At 38.3% G+C, this 16953-nt stretch overlaps 1 protein-coding gene and 1 long non-coding RNA gene across 5 annotated transcripts in view; one reads left to right on the forward strand and one right to left on the reverse strand.

The window, feature by feature from the left end:
• Positions 1–13280, reverse strand: part of mast3b (microtubule associated serine/threonine kinase 3b) — a 35674-nt gene extending 22394 nt beyond the window's left edge. Inside the window, exons 1-7 of one of the 4 annotated variants that reach the window (XM_082156723.1) lie at positions 12553–13280; positions 7453–7539; positions 4023–4105; positions 2891–2966; positions 2649–2669; positions 1174–1252; positions 690–847 (exon numbers count right to left, since the gene is read on the reverse strand). In XM_082156723.1, coding sequence (XP_082012849.1) covers positions 690–847; positions 1174–1252; positions 2649–2669; positions 2891–2966; positions 4023–4105; positions 7453–7539; positions 12553–12596 — 548 coding nt within the window. In that variant the 5' untranslated portion in view covers positions 12597–13280. Of the gene's footprint in view, positions 1–689; positions 848–1173; positions 1253–2648; positions 2670–2890; positions 2967–4022; positions 4106–5428; positions 6613–7452; positions 7540–12552 lie in introns of those variants that run through there. The other 3 variants (XM_082156724.1, XM_082156725.1, XM_082156726.1) reach the window with 3 other exon arrangements.
• On the forward strand, positions 7546–11359 carry LOC309488578. The gene is made up of 2 exons (XR_014202201.1): positions 7546–8030; positions 8463–11359. It is a non-coding gene; the product is annotated as an uncharacterized lncRNA (long non-coding RNA).
• Positions 13281–16953: the final 3673 nt, after the last annotated feature.

Consider the following 16953-nt stretch of genomic DNA (forward strand, 5'->3'; position numbering starts at 1 on the left):
ATTCTGGGATACCTGGCTGACTCAAGTCCACACAAATCACCTCTCAATGCATCCTTGATAAAAGGGGCGGAGCAAGAACACATCAAGGGATTTGAACTGTACTTGGCTAGATGTGATCTTTGGAACAGTACTTGGGCAGCGACAGATGACATTTCACAAGTCCACAAGAACAGACAAGAACGCATATTGAGAAATGGCCCTGAAGTTTTCAAATAAGCCTGAAGGACTAGATTAACTGGATCAGGTGTGTTTAATTAGGGTTGAAGCTAAACTCTGCAGGGCTGTGGCCCTCCAGTAACTGAGTTTCACACCCCGGCTCCAACCAGTTTTAAATCCCCAAAGACAAGATGTTTAATGCATTTATGGGGTTGTTTAAAATATTAGGCATTACAACATTACACTATCTACATATAACACATATTACTAGTTCCAGGAATGTCGACTATTACTCTGAAGTGACACCGATTGATCAGGAAAACATCACTAGAGTGAACGCATATACGATGCATTATCTCTAGCGTGGCAGCACACAGACACCGGACGCAATCACTCTAGAGAGCGCGCAAATCAATGGGAATAAGCGCTGCATCTTCCAGAGACAGGCTCTTTTAAAACAGCTATTTTAACAAGAATTGCATATATTGGCATCCTATGCTGAAATGAGTCTGTGCATGTGTGCTTTTGTTTACCTAAGGCTACGTGACCGGGGTCGTATAAATGGGGAGGGCCGCCCATCATCATCAGTTATGCTCTCCGAACTTCGGAAGTGTTTGAACAGGAAATGAAGCTCGTCCTGTGTGGGTTGGTATGGAAGCTGGTGCAGTCGTTCTTGAGATGAGGAAGATGACTGCAAAACAACAAATGCATCGTCAAATACATGGCCACAATTAATATATATAAATAATAGTCCCAAATTTACTGAAAACCATTCTTAAACCTATCAGTAATTGTCTAGGTATGCAGAAACATGAGGAAGTTTCAAAGAGCTGATTCATACAGGAACAATTCCTTCTCATTTGCTCTTTCACTATTAAAGGGTTTTAATGGAAAGTTCAGCTGAAAATGAAAATTGTCACTATATACGCACTCACGTTGTTTCAAACAAAATGCTATTTATGTTCATTAAGCACATAATTGTAAGATTTGAATTGTAGATAAATGAAAGCCACATACTGAGACAGTTGAGCTGGGAGGGTTGGTCCCGTAACCTGAGGACGGAAGTGAAGCCAGAGACCACCGTCTCCCTTCCACTCTGTGGAGAGAAAAAGAGAATTTCAGGAGACAGAATGATATGCTATCACTCAAAACTGTATGTGGGCGCTTAGACCACAACAAGTGATTCTCTCTCTCTCTTTATATATTAACACACATATATACACACACACACCGGCCACTTTATTATGTACACCTCGCAAGTACCGAGTTGGACCCCCTTATTCCTTCAGAACTGCCTTAATTATTCGTGACACAGATTCAGCAAGATGCTGGAAACATTCCTCAGAGATTTTGGTCCATATTGACATGATAGCATCACGCAGTTGCTGCAGATTTGTCGGCTCTACATCCATGATGTGAATCTCCCGTTCCACCACATCCCAAAGGTGCTCTATTGGATTGAGATCTGGTGACTGTGTAAGCCATTTGAGTATAGTAAATTCATCATGTTCAAGAAACCAGTTTGTGATGATTTGACATTAAAACACTGTTCAATTGGTACAAAGTGTGCCAAGAGAATATCCCCCACACCATTACACCACCACCAGGAGCCTGAACCATTGATACAAGGCAGGATGGATCCATACTTTCATGTTTATGCCAAATTCTGACCCTGCCATTGGAGATGCAGCAGAAATCTAGACTGATCAGAGCAGGTAATGTTTTTCCTATCTTCTATTGTCCAACTTTGGTGAGCCAGTGCGATTGTAGCCTCAGTGTCCTGTTCTTAGCTGACAGGAGTGTCACCGTTGTGTCTTCTGCTGCTGTAAGTCATTTGCGTCAAAGTATGACACGTTATGCCTTCAAGAGAGATGCTCTTCGGCAGACCTCAGATGTAACAAGTGGTTATTTGAGTTACTGTTGACTTTCTATCAGCTCAAACCAGTCTGATCATTCTTCTCTGAACTCTGGCATCAACAAGGCATTTTCACCAACTTACTGGATATTTATTCTTGTTCGAACCATTCTCTGTAAACCCTAGAGATGGTTGTGTGTGAAAATCCCAATAGATCAGCAGTTTCTGAAATACTCAGACCAGCCCGTCTGGCACCAACAACCATGCCACATTCAAAGTCACTGAAATCTTCCCCATTCTGATGCTCAGATTGAACATGTCTAAATGCATTGAGTTGCTGTCATGTGATTTGCTGATTAGATACTTGTGTTAACAAGCAGTTGAACAGGTGTACCTCAAAATTAAATACATTTCAAATAAATATTTGATAGAATTTTCACAACTTTCCCAAGTGCATCCTTTTTTAAATGTCCATAAATGGAACAGTGTAGTATAAGCCTAGCATAAGGAAAGACATGATGATGCAAAGCAGCAATTAAAAAAAATAACAGGTAGTGTCTAAAGAGTACACAGTCACAGAAATACATTAGGTGATTAAGGTTTGGCCAGGTTATAGTGTGAAAAAGAGATTGGCTACCTGTCAGCTCGAGCCAGGTGGCTAGGAAGAAATAAAGAGGGATGAAGAGAGAGAAAATAGGCAACAGACTTAGTGAGGTCTACAATATAGAAAGATCCATATGAGAATAAATGAGTCAACTCTATATAATTTGAACCTGACACTAGTTGACAAAGCGGTAAATGCTGAAGAATATCAAGAATATTGATCCCGTCATCTACTTGAAGAACAAGAAAGAAAAAAGATAAAGAGCGCTTGTCTACCTGCGGGCGAAAGGGAAGTTGAGAGAGCAAACAGCAGTGGACACATTTCGTGGGCTGTCCAGAGGGCTGCTGGCAGCTGGAAGGGGAACAAGAGGAAATTTCAACAGAGCACACAGTGTTACGTAAGCTACAGGATTTAATAGACGTCAGATGACTTCAACAAATCACACACTTTAGGACATTTATCTTCTTTTGTAACATAATGTGTGTCTGGTTCACTGTATGGAGTTTAAAGTTGATGCGTGTAATTTTTTCAACATTTTGAAATATTTGCTCCAGCTTAATACGCAGAGACAACTATAAGTCCTCCCCAACCCCCCCAAAAAAGTTTAGACACAGTGGTGCAATCAAAACTCTTTGTTTGAACAGCCAGATATGGCAAAATTGACTCCACCAACGACAAATGTGTTTGGACGGGACTGCATGTTTGTCTGTGTTAGGGAAACCAGACTGAAAAAACAGCCTTTGTTTGAGCAATCCTGTTTGGCAAAAATTACACAAAGATGTAACATTAAAAAATAGTTGGTTAGCTATACTTAACTTACTTTGACAAAGTTAAATGCTAATCAGCTGATTCGTGAGCAGATCGTTCAGCAAATCGTTCAGTTGAATCAGGAACCAAGCATTAAGTTGGTTCGTGAAACAATCATTTAGTTGATTTGAGATTCTGTTACTGATCCAGTTCTCAATGATCTGGTCATTGTGGGGGAAGATAATTAGTGGAAAACTGTTAAAATTTTGGTCTTTTCCTTATACAAAGCTATCATGCGGCTTCAGAAGACTTGAAATACAGTGCAAATTCATAAGAGTTCTTTTTTGGAGTTGATAGACGAGGTAACTAACAAACTGCTGCTGTGTAGAACAGAGCTGCATGTAGGCTCTTAAAAAATATACGTTGGGTTCTGCAGAACAAAATGACAACAAAGGATCTGATTTTTCACATTTTAATTAAATATTTTGGGTGAACTATCCGTTTAATTAAAAGTAAACCCTTCAGCCGGGATAGTAAGAGACATGAGAGTGAAGGAGTGTACAGGCTTGTGTTACTCCAGCCACATGAACCACTCAATGGTGACAGGCCAGCTCAATGTCAGCTTTCCTAGAGCGAGTGTCATGTGTCCGCCAGTATTACCTGTGTGGGCGGACAGAGGAGACAGAGGGCGGGTGGGCGATGGCGTTCCAACACCAAGGCTCTTTCTATTACTGCTGCGACAGCTGCAACATACAAACAAGAGGAGAGAGGGATTATTAAAAACCTTTCATCATAATCCAACCCAGCTTTGATTGCCAACGGCAAAGTTAGTGAAAGAAAGTGACAAAGGATTTAAAGGGTTAGTTCACCCAGTATTGAAAATTCTGTCAGTAATTACTCACCCTCATGTTGTTCCAACCCCGTAAGGTTTTCATTTATCTTCAGAACACAAATTAAGATATTTTTGATGAAATCTGAGAGCTGGCTCACTGCTTCATAGGCTGCTAGGTAATCGATATGCCATCCCAGAAAAGTTAGTAAAGACATCGTTAAAATAGTCCAAGTGACTACAGCGGCTCAACCTTAAGTTTATCAAGCGACGAGAATACATTTTTGTGCGCAAAAACAAAAATAACGACTTTATTCCACTATCCATTTTCTTCTGTGTAGGCCTCTGACTCAAGTTCACGTAGTGTGACACCGCAGCGCTTCTGGGTGGTACGTCAGAACACAGGCTCACTATTGGCCAGCATCACACACATAACCAGCGTCGGCCAATAGTGAGCCTACGTTCTGACGTACAACCCAGAAGCACTGCGCTGTTACACTACGTGAACTTAAGGTTGAGCCACTTGGACTATTTTAACAATGTCTTTACTAACTTTTCTGGGATGGCATATTGATTACCTAGCAGCCTATGAAGTGAGTGATCCAGCTCTCAGATTTCATAAAAATTATCTTAATTTGTGTTCGGAAGATGAACGAAAGTCTTACGGGGTTGGAACAACATGAGGGTGAGTAATTACTGACAGAATTTTCATTTTTGAACCCTTTAAATGATCAGCACGCCCTCAATAGTGTTACAATAATGTTGCTTTTTTTGTGTTTAAGATTAAATCTATGAGTAATTCTGAAACATCTGCACACTCTGGAAATCAGAGGTGGTGTCCTTCAACACAGCTGTCATTTGCATTACCCTAAGGACTCAAGTTGTGCATGTGATGTGTCACTTTCTCTCCCAACAGCTCTTGCAAAGTCATGCATTGCACCTTCATCTCGAGCTAGTCTGCAGCTAACGTACAGATGTCTATCAATGCATACACATATGCCACCATCGATGGCTCGAAATAAAGGTTTAGATAAAACCCAGCCAACAGATTTCATAATCCTTGCTCTATTATAGTGCGTCATACTTGATTAGACACGCTACTACGACGCACACTGTTTTGAGACCCAACAACAACATTCATGATTAACGTTAACTTATACATCGATCAAGAAACGCCCAAAAGTTGTGCAAGTTCAAAGCTTCCCAATGTGTCATCTCGTATAATGTTGCATGTTACCTTTTGGATCGCCTGAGCATCGCGCCCGTAACAAAATGAGCTTTGCTGCAGCCAGGCAACGCGCTCCAGGAACTTGGATCAGACATAATCGCACACGATCAGAGTGTCAACCACCGTCCAAGCAACACCGAGCAACAGAACCCGAAAGAAGAGTCCAACTCTTGACTGTATCATGTCGTGCGGGAGACTGCGTCTGACTCGCAGCGGTTCATCTCTGTTCTTTGTGTGGCACGCTGCTGTTTGCCTGCCTGGACTCGCCGTGCAACTTCGTAAAAGTTTAGACGTTCACATTCTGTTGAAAGCACCTTCCGATATCGTCTAGAGCTAGCAGCAAGTTAATTAATTACTTTCCAAAATGCGACTTGCATCGGATAACAGGAGCGAGCGAGCGAGCCCATGTTTGAGAGTAAGATGCTGTGTTGTTGAGGTTGTTTCAAGTGTTGATTGATTGCCGGGTGATACGCTTGGGATGTACCATCTCGCTGCGAAGAGGGGGAGAGGAGTCTAAGCCGAGGCTCTGGCTAAAACGTCTCTGTTTTGACCGACTAACCGTTTTGTTATTTGTCGAAAAAATTATAATAAATTAGTTTCCATCTTCTAAATATATATTTTATTGACGTTTAATGAATAAGATAGAAGCAATAGCGAATCTGAAAGATGGTATGACCTAACGTAAACGTTTCACCAGTGACGTTAAATCCTCACGTGAGAGCTGGTCAAAATAATAGAGCGTCAAATGATATAAGTCATTACATTACACATAAGGTAGTATAATCTGAGGGTTCGTGAGGGAAACTTCAGGAGGTTGTTGTGAGTTTAATGAAAAGCTAATAATTAAATAAATCATTTAAAATACATAGGCTTAATAAAATAAAATAAACTAATAATATTTTTTTTTCTAAACTAATAAAAATGTGTTTGAAAGACAAAAGCCTTCCAAAGACAAATTAAGTACTTGGTGATAATTCAAAATAATAATTTATGTATTTGACAGGAGTTGATTCAATATGCAGTGTTGAGAAAACACTCGGTTTGCAATTTCACAAAACTAGAAGACTTTCTGAATGTATAAGCGATGTGCTTTTTTTTTTAGAAAGGAAAATTGAAAACATGAAAAAGAAGAATTAGGGAGAATCAATAAATGATTGATTTACTGCCATTGTGTGAATAATATAATCATGTATTGTAATCAATAAAAAAGTAACTGTAGTCTACGAAGGTTTTAAAATGTAATATAATCTACTTCATTTTTGGAATCTGATTATCTAACACACATTTAACAGCTTTAAATAAAAGCTTTTTGTTTATCATTATTTTTATTTTGTCATAGAAGTCTTGTAAATATATAATTTTTGCATGTTAAGATACCTAACTTAAGCATTTTTTCCACTGACGTCAAATCTTCACGTGAGAGCAAAATAGACCATCAAATAGGCTATATAATGTGTATATGATTTTAAAAAATATGAATATAAATAAAAATATATAGACTATTATAACAAAACTTTTAATTATTATTTTGACAAGCTATAGTTTTGTATAAACATCTCAAAATGATAAATCATCTATTTTAAGTAAAAGTTAAAATGTTTAAATTACAAAAGTGGTTGATGAGTTTTATATGATGAAAAATGATGTACACACCTGTATAAACGTCAAGCATGTTCCATATATGATGTCATACTATTATTATTATTTCTTTGGTTTTTACATATGATTTCAAATTAAATAATACTCATACAACATAATATTGTCTTACTGAATGGGATTTTAAAAAGGAGATACATATCAGCTAGTCATGCGGGTGCAATGTGCATGGGCACAACATGTTTGGGGCTTTTGGTGTCCATATGAATCATACACATATGACATGAGCTTTACATATAGATATGAGTATAAAAAAAATCAATAAGATGTGTTTGTCATGCTGACTAACTGGAGACAGTTCTGCCTCTCTGCAGGAGACAGTTCTGCCTCTCCGCAGGTTTATGTAATGTTTTTGGCTTGTGAATCGGCTGTCTTACCTCCAGGGATGAAGGGATTGTAAAGGACTGCAGGGGCTGCCTGGACTGCATGGACTCAGGATGATGGGGCTCTGGCTGGGTGACAAACTGAAAAGCAAGACACGTTTACATGCATTAGCGCTCTGACTAAGTGCATGTAGACTGTATTTCTGTTGGTGTTTCTTCATGCTTTGGGCAGCACTGCAAATGAAAGTGCTTAAGGGATTAATTAAGTGGAATCATGGAGCTGCAAAACATTACACATGAAAGAAAAATTAAATGCACAAATGAATGAATGAGATGAACACGGACTTTGAAAAGGCCACGTTAAAGCTGCTGTTAGCGATTCTTTTAACATTTTAAGAAGTTTTCAAAAAAAAAAAAGTATTATGCTCAACAAGGCATTTGATCAAAAATACAGTAAAAACAAAATTGTAAATCTATTGTAATTAGGGCTGTGAAACGATTAATCGTGATTAATCGCATCCAAAATAAAAGTTTGTGTTTACATATGTGTGTGTACTGTGCATAATTGTTTTGTATATATAAATACACACACATGCTTGCATATATTTAAGAAATATTTGCATGTATATATTGTATAGATATTTATATACAGTTTATATTATATATAAATATAAACATTTGATGTATAAATAAATAAAAATTATTTTGCATGTGTGTGTATTTATATATACAAAATAATTATACAGTACACACACATATATTATGTAAACACAAACTTTTATGTTGGATGCAATTAATCGCGATTAATCGTTGCGAAAAGCTGAATATTCAGCATCATTACTCCAGTCTTCAGTGTCACATGATCCTTCAGAAATATGCTGATTTGGTGCTCCTAAACATGTCTTATTATTATCAATATTGAAATCAGCTTTGCTGCTTAACATTTTTTAAGAAGCTGTTTTTTGATAAAAGAACATTATTTATTTATATTAGAAATCTTTTGCAGCCTTAAATATCTTTACTCTCACTTTTGATCAATTTAATATGTCCTTGCTGAATAAAAGTATTAATTCGTATTAATCCCAAACTTTTGAAAGGTAGTGTATCACTCAAATAGGTGTCCTGAGAAATCACATTTGTCTTTGTGACAGGTTTTGTAAACAGTAAAAGAAAAATCGGAGCGTGGCCTGGACTTTTTTAGCCAATCAGCAACCGGAAGTTCTTCTGTGTGCTGATATGTCTTTGAGGGTCTGGTTTTGGACAGAGGGCGTGTGGATGAATTGATGAAAACGGTCTATTTTAGGGGTCATTTAAACGACACTGTTTTCAACTAAGGGGCCATTTACAGAACAGGTTTACAACTAAAAACAGGAAAAAAAATGATGCGTTTTGGCCGTTCATTTACACGAAAGTGCACGTTTTTGAAAACACTACCATTATCATCTCTGTCTAAACAACAAAAACGCTCATTTGTGAAAGTGGTGACGTCATGCGCATGCGTAGTACGTGTACAACTACTGGTCTAGCATGCATAATACAGCAGTTTTCGTTGTTTTTGCGGATACATGTGAACGACTTCATTTTGATAATGCTGTCATTCTGTACGCAAAAGAAAAACTTTTCCGTTTTTTGTATATTATTGTCGTGTAAACGTACCCTAAAATTGTAAAACTTTTTATCCGTTTTGGCCATTCATTTATATGTCAACGGCGTTTTGGGGGCTGAATATGCAAACTTTTGAAAAAGGGTTTCAAAGTTTTTGAAAAGGATACCATTATCGTCTCCTAGTGATGGGAAGTTCGGATAATTTTATTGACTCTCTTGTTTGATCTCGTTCATCGAAATGAACGAATCTTTTTTCGAGTCATTTCGTTCATTTAAGTGGCTTTAAATGCTATACTTTAAAATGTTATACTGAATTAAGAAATCATTATAATGCAGTCAAACATAATTTACAGGGAACATAAATAATTACTTTACCTTCCGAGTCTTTCGTTCATTTGTCACGTGACAGACGCAATGAACGTATCGTTCATGAATGACCCATCATTACCGTCTCCGTGTAAACTACAAAAGCGTGGATTTCTGACAATGGTGATGTCATGCGCATGTGTATTAAAAAGTGACATCGCCCACTACTGGCCTGGCAGCAGAATACAGTGTTTTTTGTTGTTTTTGCGGATTTGTCTGAACGTGATCGTATTGAAAACATTGTCGCCTGTACACGAAAAACGCAAAGCAAAAAGTTATTATCATTTCGTGTAAACATCGTTGAACCCATACTCGTACCAGAAGTCTGACAAAGGTTAGGATGTCAAACATCACTAACAGCATCTTTAAATAATTAATTATTTCCAGAAGCAGCAGTTATCCTGATGGAAAATGTCAGGCAATGAGATGGAATGCATCATGTATGATGAACATACATGCCACATGATTCAGAGATCATGAATCAGAGATCTAACAGCATATGGATTGGATTATTAGTAGGGTTCTAGCTATATACAAGCATATCATCTCAAATTTCCACTGTTTTTGCCAACAGTTTTCAGTCTGGTCCTGCAGGCGACAGGTGTTTTCCAGTGATAAAGTTCAGTAAATTACTTTAATGTGTGACCTTCAAAGTAATTTACTGTTTACTGCCACCATGAATTTCAGTTCCACAAAATGCATTAGTGGCATCAAGATAAGGCCATTAACTGCTGGAAGCACAATTTCTCATGCTTCCTCCATGCCATTCAATGTTGTCATCAGCTGAGTAGCCTAAAACACATTCAGGCTAACCCGACAGGTATTTACATGTCAGACTGAATGGAGCAAATCAAAACAGACATGAGGCATGTTGTTAGCAGAAGCCAGTTTAGACAGGTATTGATTAGTCTGACCTTGATGAGGGTAATTTGCTGTTTTAGTACTGGCCGTTCTAAAATATTCCCTTAAGTGCTCCGGTCAAACTTTGATGAACTTTGGTTTGTATAACAAATTTGTATAACAAAGGTGACCTAAAAGCTAACTGGAACGTTAAATATGTGTGACTGTACAAATAGGGCTGCCACCATCTGGCAGTTTGTATATTCTCACCGCAACAGATAGCAACAAGCGCTGTGGAAGTGTGAAGATGTTGTCATGGTGAAGAGAGAAAACTGGAGACGACCCAACTGTGAATACTACCCCCCTGCGCTCAACAATCTGATGTTATGCCGCTTTCAACCATTCTCTGTTTCATTTGCCTTCAGAATACGCAGTGTTCGATAAAACACACAATTCAAACAGCTTTGTATCTTCTCACAGATCCGATGCAGTGCTTTTGGAACCCAAAGCAGAAAATCCCTACAAATCAGCAGTAATCCTCAATCATATTTGGATATGCTTTTGCTGAAGGAAGGCTTCGGATGTGGGCTCCTACACACTGGGATTGAAAATGCAGTGGGTTGTGGGGTCGGCTATATTCACTCCAAGCCCAGAGTGGGAGGACAGGGTTGGAAAGCTGCAGTGATCATGTTGAAGGCAGGCAGAAGCAAGTGTCAGAAAAGCAGAAAAACATTGCGAGAACGATACGGATGCGATAAGGAGAGTGTCAGAACTAAAAAGCTCAATCATAGTAGGATCCTGAACGTGTGATTATAGAGTTCAATATAGAAAGCACATCTGCAACCCTCTATTAAACGTGATGTGGAATGATTCCAATAAAAAGTCACTGTAGTGAAGACGATTCCATATAATCTGACTAGTAGGCAATGGCAATGTACAATATTGTTCAATTGTACTGTAAAAACCGTGGTTTCTAAAAATGACTAATTCAAATACGGTAACAACAAGTGGGCCTATCCATAGTCCGCCAAATACTTGTATAGAGAGTGCACAGTGCCATACAAACAAACATAATAGGATAATGCAATAAACATTAACTAAACAACATACAATGTAACCACCCAAAAAAATTAAATGCTAAGAAATATAAGATTTTAAAAAAAACTAAAATTATATGGAAGCATTTTGCATCACATTTTTTACTGTTTTTCCAGCCCGATCTCATGAAAGTGTGTTTCTATACCACTAATTTGATTTCTCGTGCAATTTATTCACCAATATGATACGCAGTGCATATGATACGCAGTTTTCGCGTGCATGCACTTTATGGCGTGTAATACACACGCACTACACACCCCTAATCCTAACCAAGGGGTTTACAGTGCATAGCATATGCATGCAAACACCATTTTTGGCGAATAAATGGCACGAGAAATAAAATTTGTCGTAAAGATACGCACTTTCATGAGATCGTGTTGGGTTTACACTGTAAATTGTAAGGCGACTTGTATTTTTTCTTAATTTCTTTTTACTGTAAAAGTATTCTGTGTATATATATATATATACATTATATATATATATATATATATATACAGTATATATATGTGTGTGTGTGTATATATATAAGTATATACATTTTCATTTAATACAGTAATTTATAAATATGTCGATGAACATATATATATTTTTTTTTAATTACTGTAAAGTTACATGTAATTTGTGCAATTAAATGTTTTATAACTTTTCTTTTGTAAAGATATTACAGTTAATTAACCAGATAACAGTTTTACTGAATAATTTTTAATTCCAACAGTGTACAAACATAAAGCTGAAGAAGCCATGAACAAATAAACATAGGTTGTTCTAAATCATACAGAATATTTAACTTACAGACTTTTAGGTCTAAAAACACAATCCTTTCTGTGTGGTTGGATACTGCGCATGAAACAAAAGGAATTGTTTCTCGCTAAAAACAACAAACATTTAATCCATAATGGAGTATTTTAACCTTTAATGTAAACACATTTGCCGCTTAATATTGAATCGTAGTGTGTCCCATATCCTACAGCGCAGTATTTTCTTCCGTACAGCAAACACTAAATGACATATCGCGCGCCACAGATACTTCGCTACTTTTATTTGACTGTTTAATTTACATCAATATCAAACATAAAGAACACACCGAAATCGAAGAGAAATTAATAAACGTTTGATTATTTTGTAAAATTTCGCTGTTGTGGCTGTCGGCTCGTCTCTCACAACAGTTCCGAGAGGGGTTTCCCCCATCGCGAGTAAATAATTCATCACCAACATTTGAATAACGAAAAGAATATTTGAGCTTACTCTAAAGTGAGGGAGGGAATTTTCAGCTTGTCTCTCCTCTTCATCTTTAAGAAGCCCTTGAAGCACGATCAGGTGAAAATAAACCTTGTCTCAGATCTCACGCGAGAACACACAAAGTGCCCACTGTTTACACATCGTCGTTTAACATCTGCCAAACGACAGCGTGGGGTTTTCTGTTGTACTAGTGCAGATACTCCATTAAAATAGACAGATTCTCAAGGAACACTTTTAGTTGAAGTGATGTCATGCTTCTAAGCGAAAGTGGAGTGAGAGATGATAGAGATTGAATGGTGCGGTCACATCTCCCATGTGATTGCATGCTCGGAGTCAGAGGAGGTGTGTTTCAAAAACGTGCGGTTGAAAAAAAACAACAACACTAAAACCCCCGAAAGACATTTTACCTTGATAGCTTATTATAGTTTTCATGGCATTAGGGCAGCTTTTGACCAAGTCCGCAAGCTTTTGGCAAGACCTTTTACATTATTTAAAACTATAACTCTTATCAGTTTTGTTTTTACCAGGCTAGTTATTCTATTTTTATAGTAAGTGATCTGATAGTATCTTTTCAATTAGTCATACAATGCACTCCTTTGGTACACCACACAGTATTCCATTGTTACTGGTAACACTGCTGAATTCTCAAATTAAATTACAGCCTATCTAGCATTCAACTAGAGGCTGTGTCCAAAATTGCATACTCTCTTGAGTAGCCTAAGTTAGATACTTATTTTGAATAAGTAAGTAGTTACTTCACGACTGCTAAAAAAGTATGTTCTATAATATGAGTTTGTGTAATATGAATGTAATCCGGACGTACTACATTCATCATGCATCATTTCATCATCCAATTATGTCACTTCACTGCCATTCACAAATCCTCACGGTCCGTGACCTCGTGGGATTGTAAAGTGTCCATTGTATGTGCACTCAGAATCTCACCAGAAGAAGTAGGTCACCCGGGTACTTTTAGCAAGTAAGTGAATTGGTAAACTTCATTTGTCACATACTGTTTTTCACCTACTATATAGTAGGGAAGTACACAATTTCAGATGCAGCTTATGTATACAAAAATCGTTTATGCTGTTACCTATGCAGGCAATTGTTCCAATAGACCCATCCGAGTCACGGCACCAATGTAACCCTGTCCTACTCGTCCGCTCAATCTGGCGTCTCTGGCATGGGAGGTGGGTGCGCTAACAAGGACGCTAAAGACCACAGTCTCTAACGTCAGTTGCTAGTGCAGCTCTTGAGGCCAGGGGAGTGACGTTTACTCGCACAGCTTCTACTAGCTGGCCTCCGTTACACTCACCCCCCTAAACCTCAGTCCCACCCGGGTCATGGCACCATGTCACCCTTCCAGTCTTACCAGCCACACTCTGAGCGGGACCTGAACTAGCGTCTGCACTGGAGGTGGGTGCGCTAACAAGGGCGGTAAAGACCACAATCTCTAGCGTCAGTCGCTAGTGCAGCTCTTGAGGCCAGGGGAGTGACGTTTACTCGCACAGCTTCTACTAGCTGGCCTCCGTTACACTCACCCCCTTAAACCTCAATCCCATCCGGGTCATGACACCATGTCACCCTTCCAGTCCTACCCACCACACTCTGAATGGGACTCGAACTGGCGTCTGCACTGGAGGTGGGTGCGCTAACAAAGACCGCAGTCTCTAGCGTCAGTCGCTAGTGCACCTCTTGAGGCCAGAGGGGAGTGACGTTTACTCACACAGCTCCTTCTGGCCTCTGTTACACTCACCCCCCTAAACTCTAAATCTCAATCCCACCTGGGTCACCAGTCCTACACTGGAGGCGGGTACGCTAACAAAGACTGCAGTCTTTGGCCTCCGTTACACTTGTACCTAAGGTAGTATCCATGTCCGTTGTTAATACTTCTTATCTTACCATTTGCTTTTTTTTTACCTGTCACATGTAATGAATAGTTAGAAAGCTAGCTTTATAGTTAAATTTAAACCAAAAATCGTTACTCGTATCTGACTAGAAATATAGATAACTACAAGAAACTAATGAATAAATAGCTAATGAATTGTTACTAAAATTGGAATATTGTCATTTCAGTATCTATTAGATATTTTATCTTGATACCATGGCATGAAATGAATGATTTCAGTTTTCATGGTCAGGGCAGCTCTTGACCAATCAGCAGATTGCATTGGCTTCTGGCTGCACAAGCAGGAGTGCAGACTTGCATTTTGCACATATACCAGAAGTACTGCTTCCTGATTGCAAATGTTGACATCAATGCAATGAGCTAACTCTACGCATGCACATCCTTGTAAACAGTATAGTTTAAATCCTCTGACAAATATGTAATAGAAGAAAGTAAGAGTTCCAATATGCACTTGGCTTTGATATTTACATCAACAGAAATTATGGTAAATATTTTGAAGCTTTCCTTTCTGCTCTCTTTCAATTTGTGTTGAGGACTTGGTACACCGCAAAATAAGAGAGCTGAGGTCTCTCAGTTACCATGGAGATGAGGACCTACCTTCTCCTCTCCCTCTCTTTTTTGCTGATTATAAATCGGTGATAAACAAAAGTGAACTCAGCTAACACAGAGAATGACTAACTGTAACAACTTCTGTTTTTTAATTAAAAAATATAATATATATATGTGTGGTGGTATAATACTGAAACAGTGGAATATGAGTAATTGCAGCATGACCACAGATTCTTATGCATGCATCATCATTCACATACATGCTTTTAATATTAATAGAATCTTGACAAATCTTATGATGAAAGGAAAAAGTTTTAGCCACTCAACACAAGTATTAAATGTTAATCATTTCACTGTTATGTTTTTATATTTTTGCTTGTAACAACAGAAAAATCACATTGTGAATATCTAAAATACTTTTAGCTGGTTAACCTATTAGGCCTACATTTTGTTTAGTAATAGTTTTACATTACTATTTTTTAGTTTTATAAAGGTAGATCTAGATTTATTGTTATGATCAATACACATTTTGAACACGAGATGGCGACATATATCTGAAAGTCAGAGAAATCTAATTGTTGACCATGAAATTATGACAAATATCATATGATTTTTCGTCATCTTATTCAGTAATTAACACCAAATGTAGGTTATTCGAAATTAAATAAATCATTTTTTTATTAAGTTTGATTAAGTTGATTAAGCATTTTCAGCAATGTGCAAAATATACATAAACACCAATATAATACATCAATACTAGCAACTTTTGAGATTGTTTTAGTTTACAAAAAAAAGGTTATAGGCTTGTTTTTCCCCATGATAATGTAAACAAATCATAAACAAAACACATTGTAGCCTACATTGTGTTTAATATATTGTAAGATTGTAACACAACACTACAGGAAATAGAGATGATCCTAGGAGTGGGAGTTTAATGCAAGACTGGATGACAATGCAGTTGAGTATGCAGGTTCATGCATAGGCAGTGCACACAGTTTTTAAACGTAAACATGAATGTAGAGATACTCTGTGGAACAGTTTGTGAGAGCATACAGGGACATAAACAGGTACATACTTACAAATACAAAAGTCCACAAAACACCAGAGTACTACATTTCTTCAATATTAACAACACAAGGAGCAGGATAACTGAGACGGGAACAAGACTTGAGGTAAGATTATAATCCTTTTAAGAAAATACTTGAGCAATACAGTCACTTATCTTTAATAGCCCAGGAGATATAACACTACAAGAGAAGCAAACACTTTTAAATCCTTCTGGCACAAAACATAAATGAGAAGGTGAGTCTGTAATCCTTCAACAACACTAACGCAAACACAAACAAGGCCAGACAATGGGTGGATCTCAATCAGATCCCTAGTTCAATAGTCAGGGCACTGATCAGGGAGTCGGCCATTTTAAAGGCTGTCTCAATTGCTAAATCAATCCATTGCACTGTGTAACATTCGTGTAACCGGTCCTACTCGACCCGCTCCGAGAGGGATTCGAACCGGGGTCTTCACCGTGGGAGGCGGGCGCGCTAACAAAAAAGCTAAAAACAACAGCCGCTAGTGCCTCTTGAAGCCAGGGGAGTGAGGTTTACACGCACAGCTCTTACTGGCCTACGTCTGTTACACTCACCCCCCTAAATCTCACTCCCATCTGGGTCACGGCACCAAATGTAATCGGTCCTAATCGATTCCAACCGGGGTCTCCGATGTGGGAGGCGGCTGCGCTAACAAGGATGCTAAACACCGCAGACGCTATATGCCTCTTTGAGGCCAGGGGAGTGAGGTTTACACACACACACACACACACACACACACACACACACACACACACACACACACACACACACACACACACACACACACACACACACACACACACACACACACACACACACACACACACACACACACACACACACACACACACACACCTCTTA

Source organism: Leuciscus leuciscus, assembly GCF_965113295.1.
Source record: "Leuciscus leuciscus genome assembly, chromosome: 23".
In the NCBI taxonomy this organism is placed as follows: Eukaryota; Metazoa; Chordata; class Actinopteri; order Cypriniformes; family Leuciscidae; genus Leuciscus; species Leuciscus leuciscus.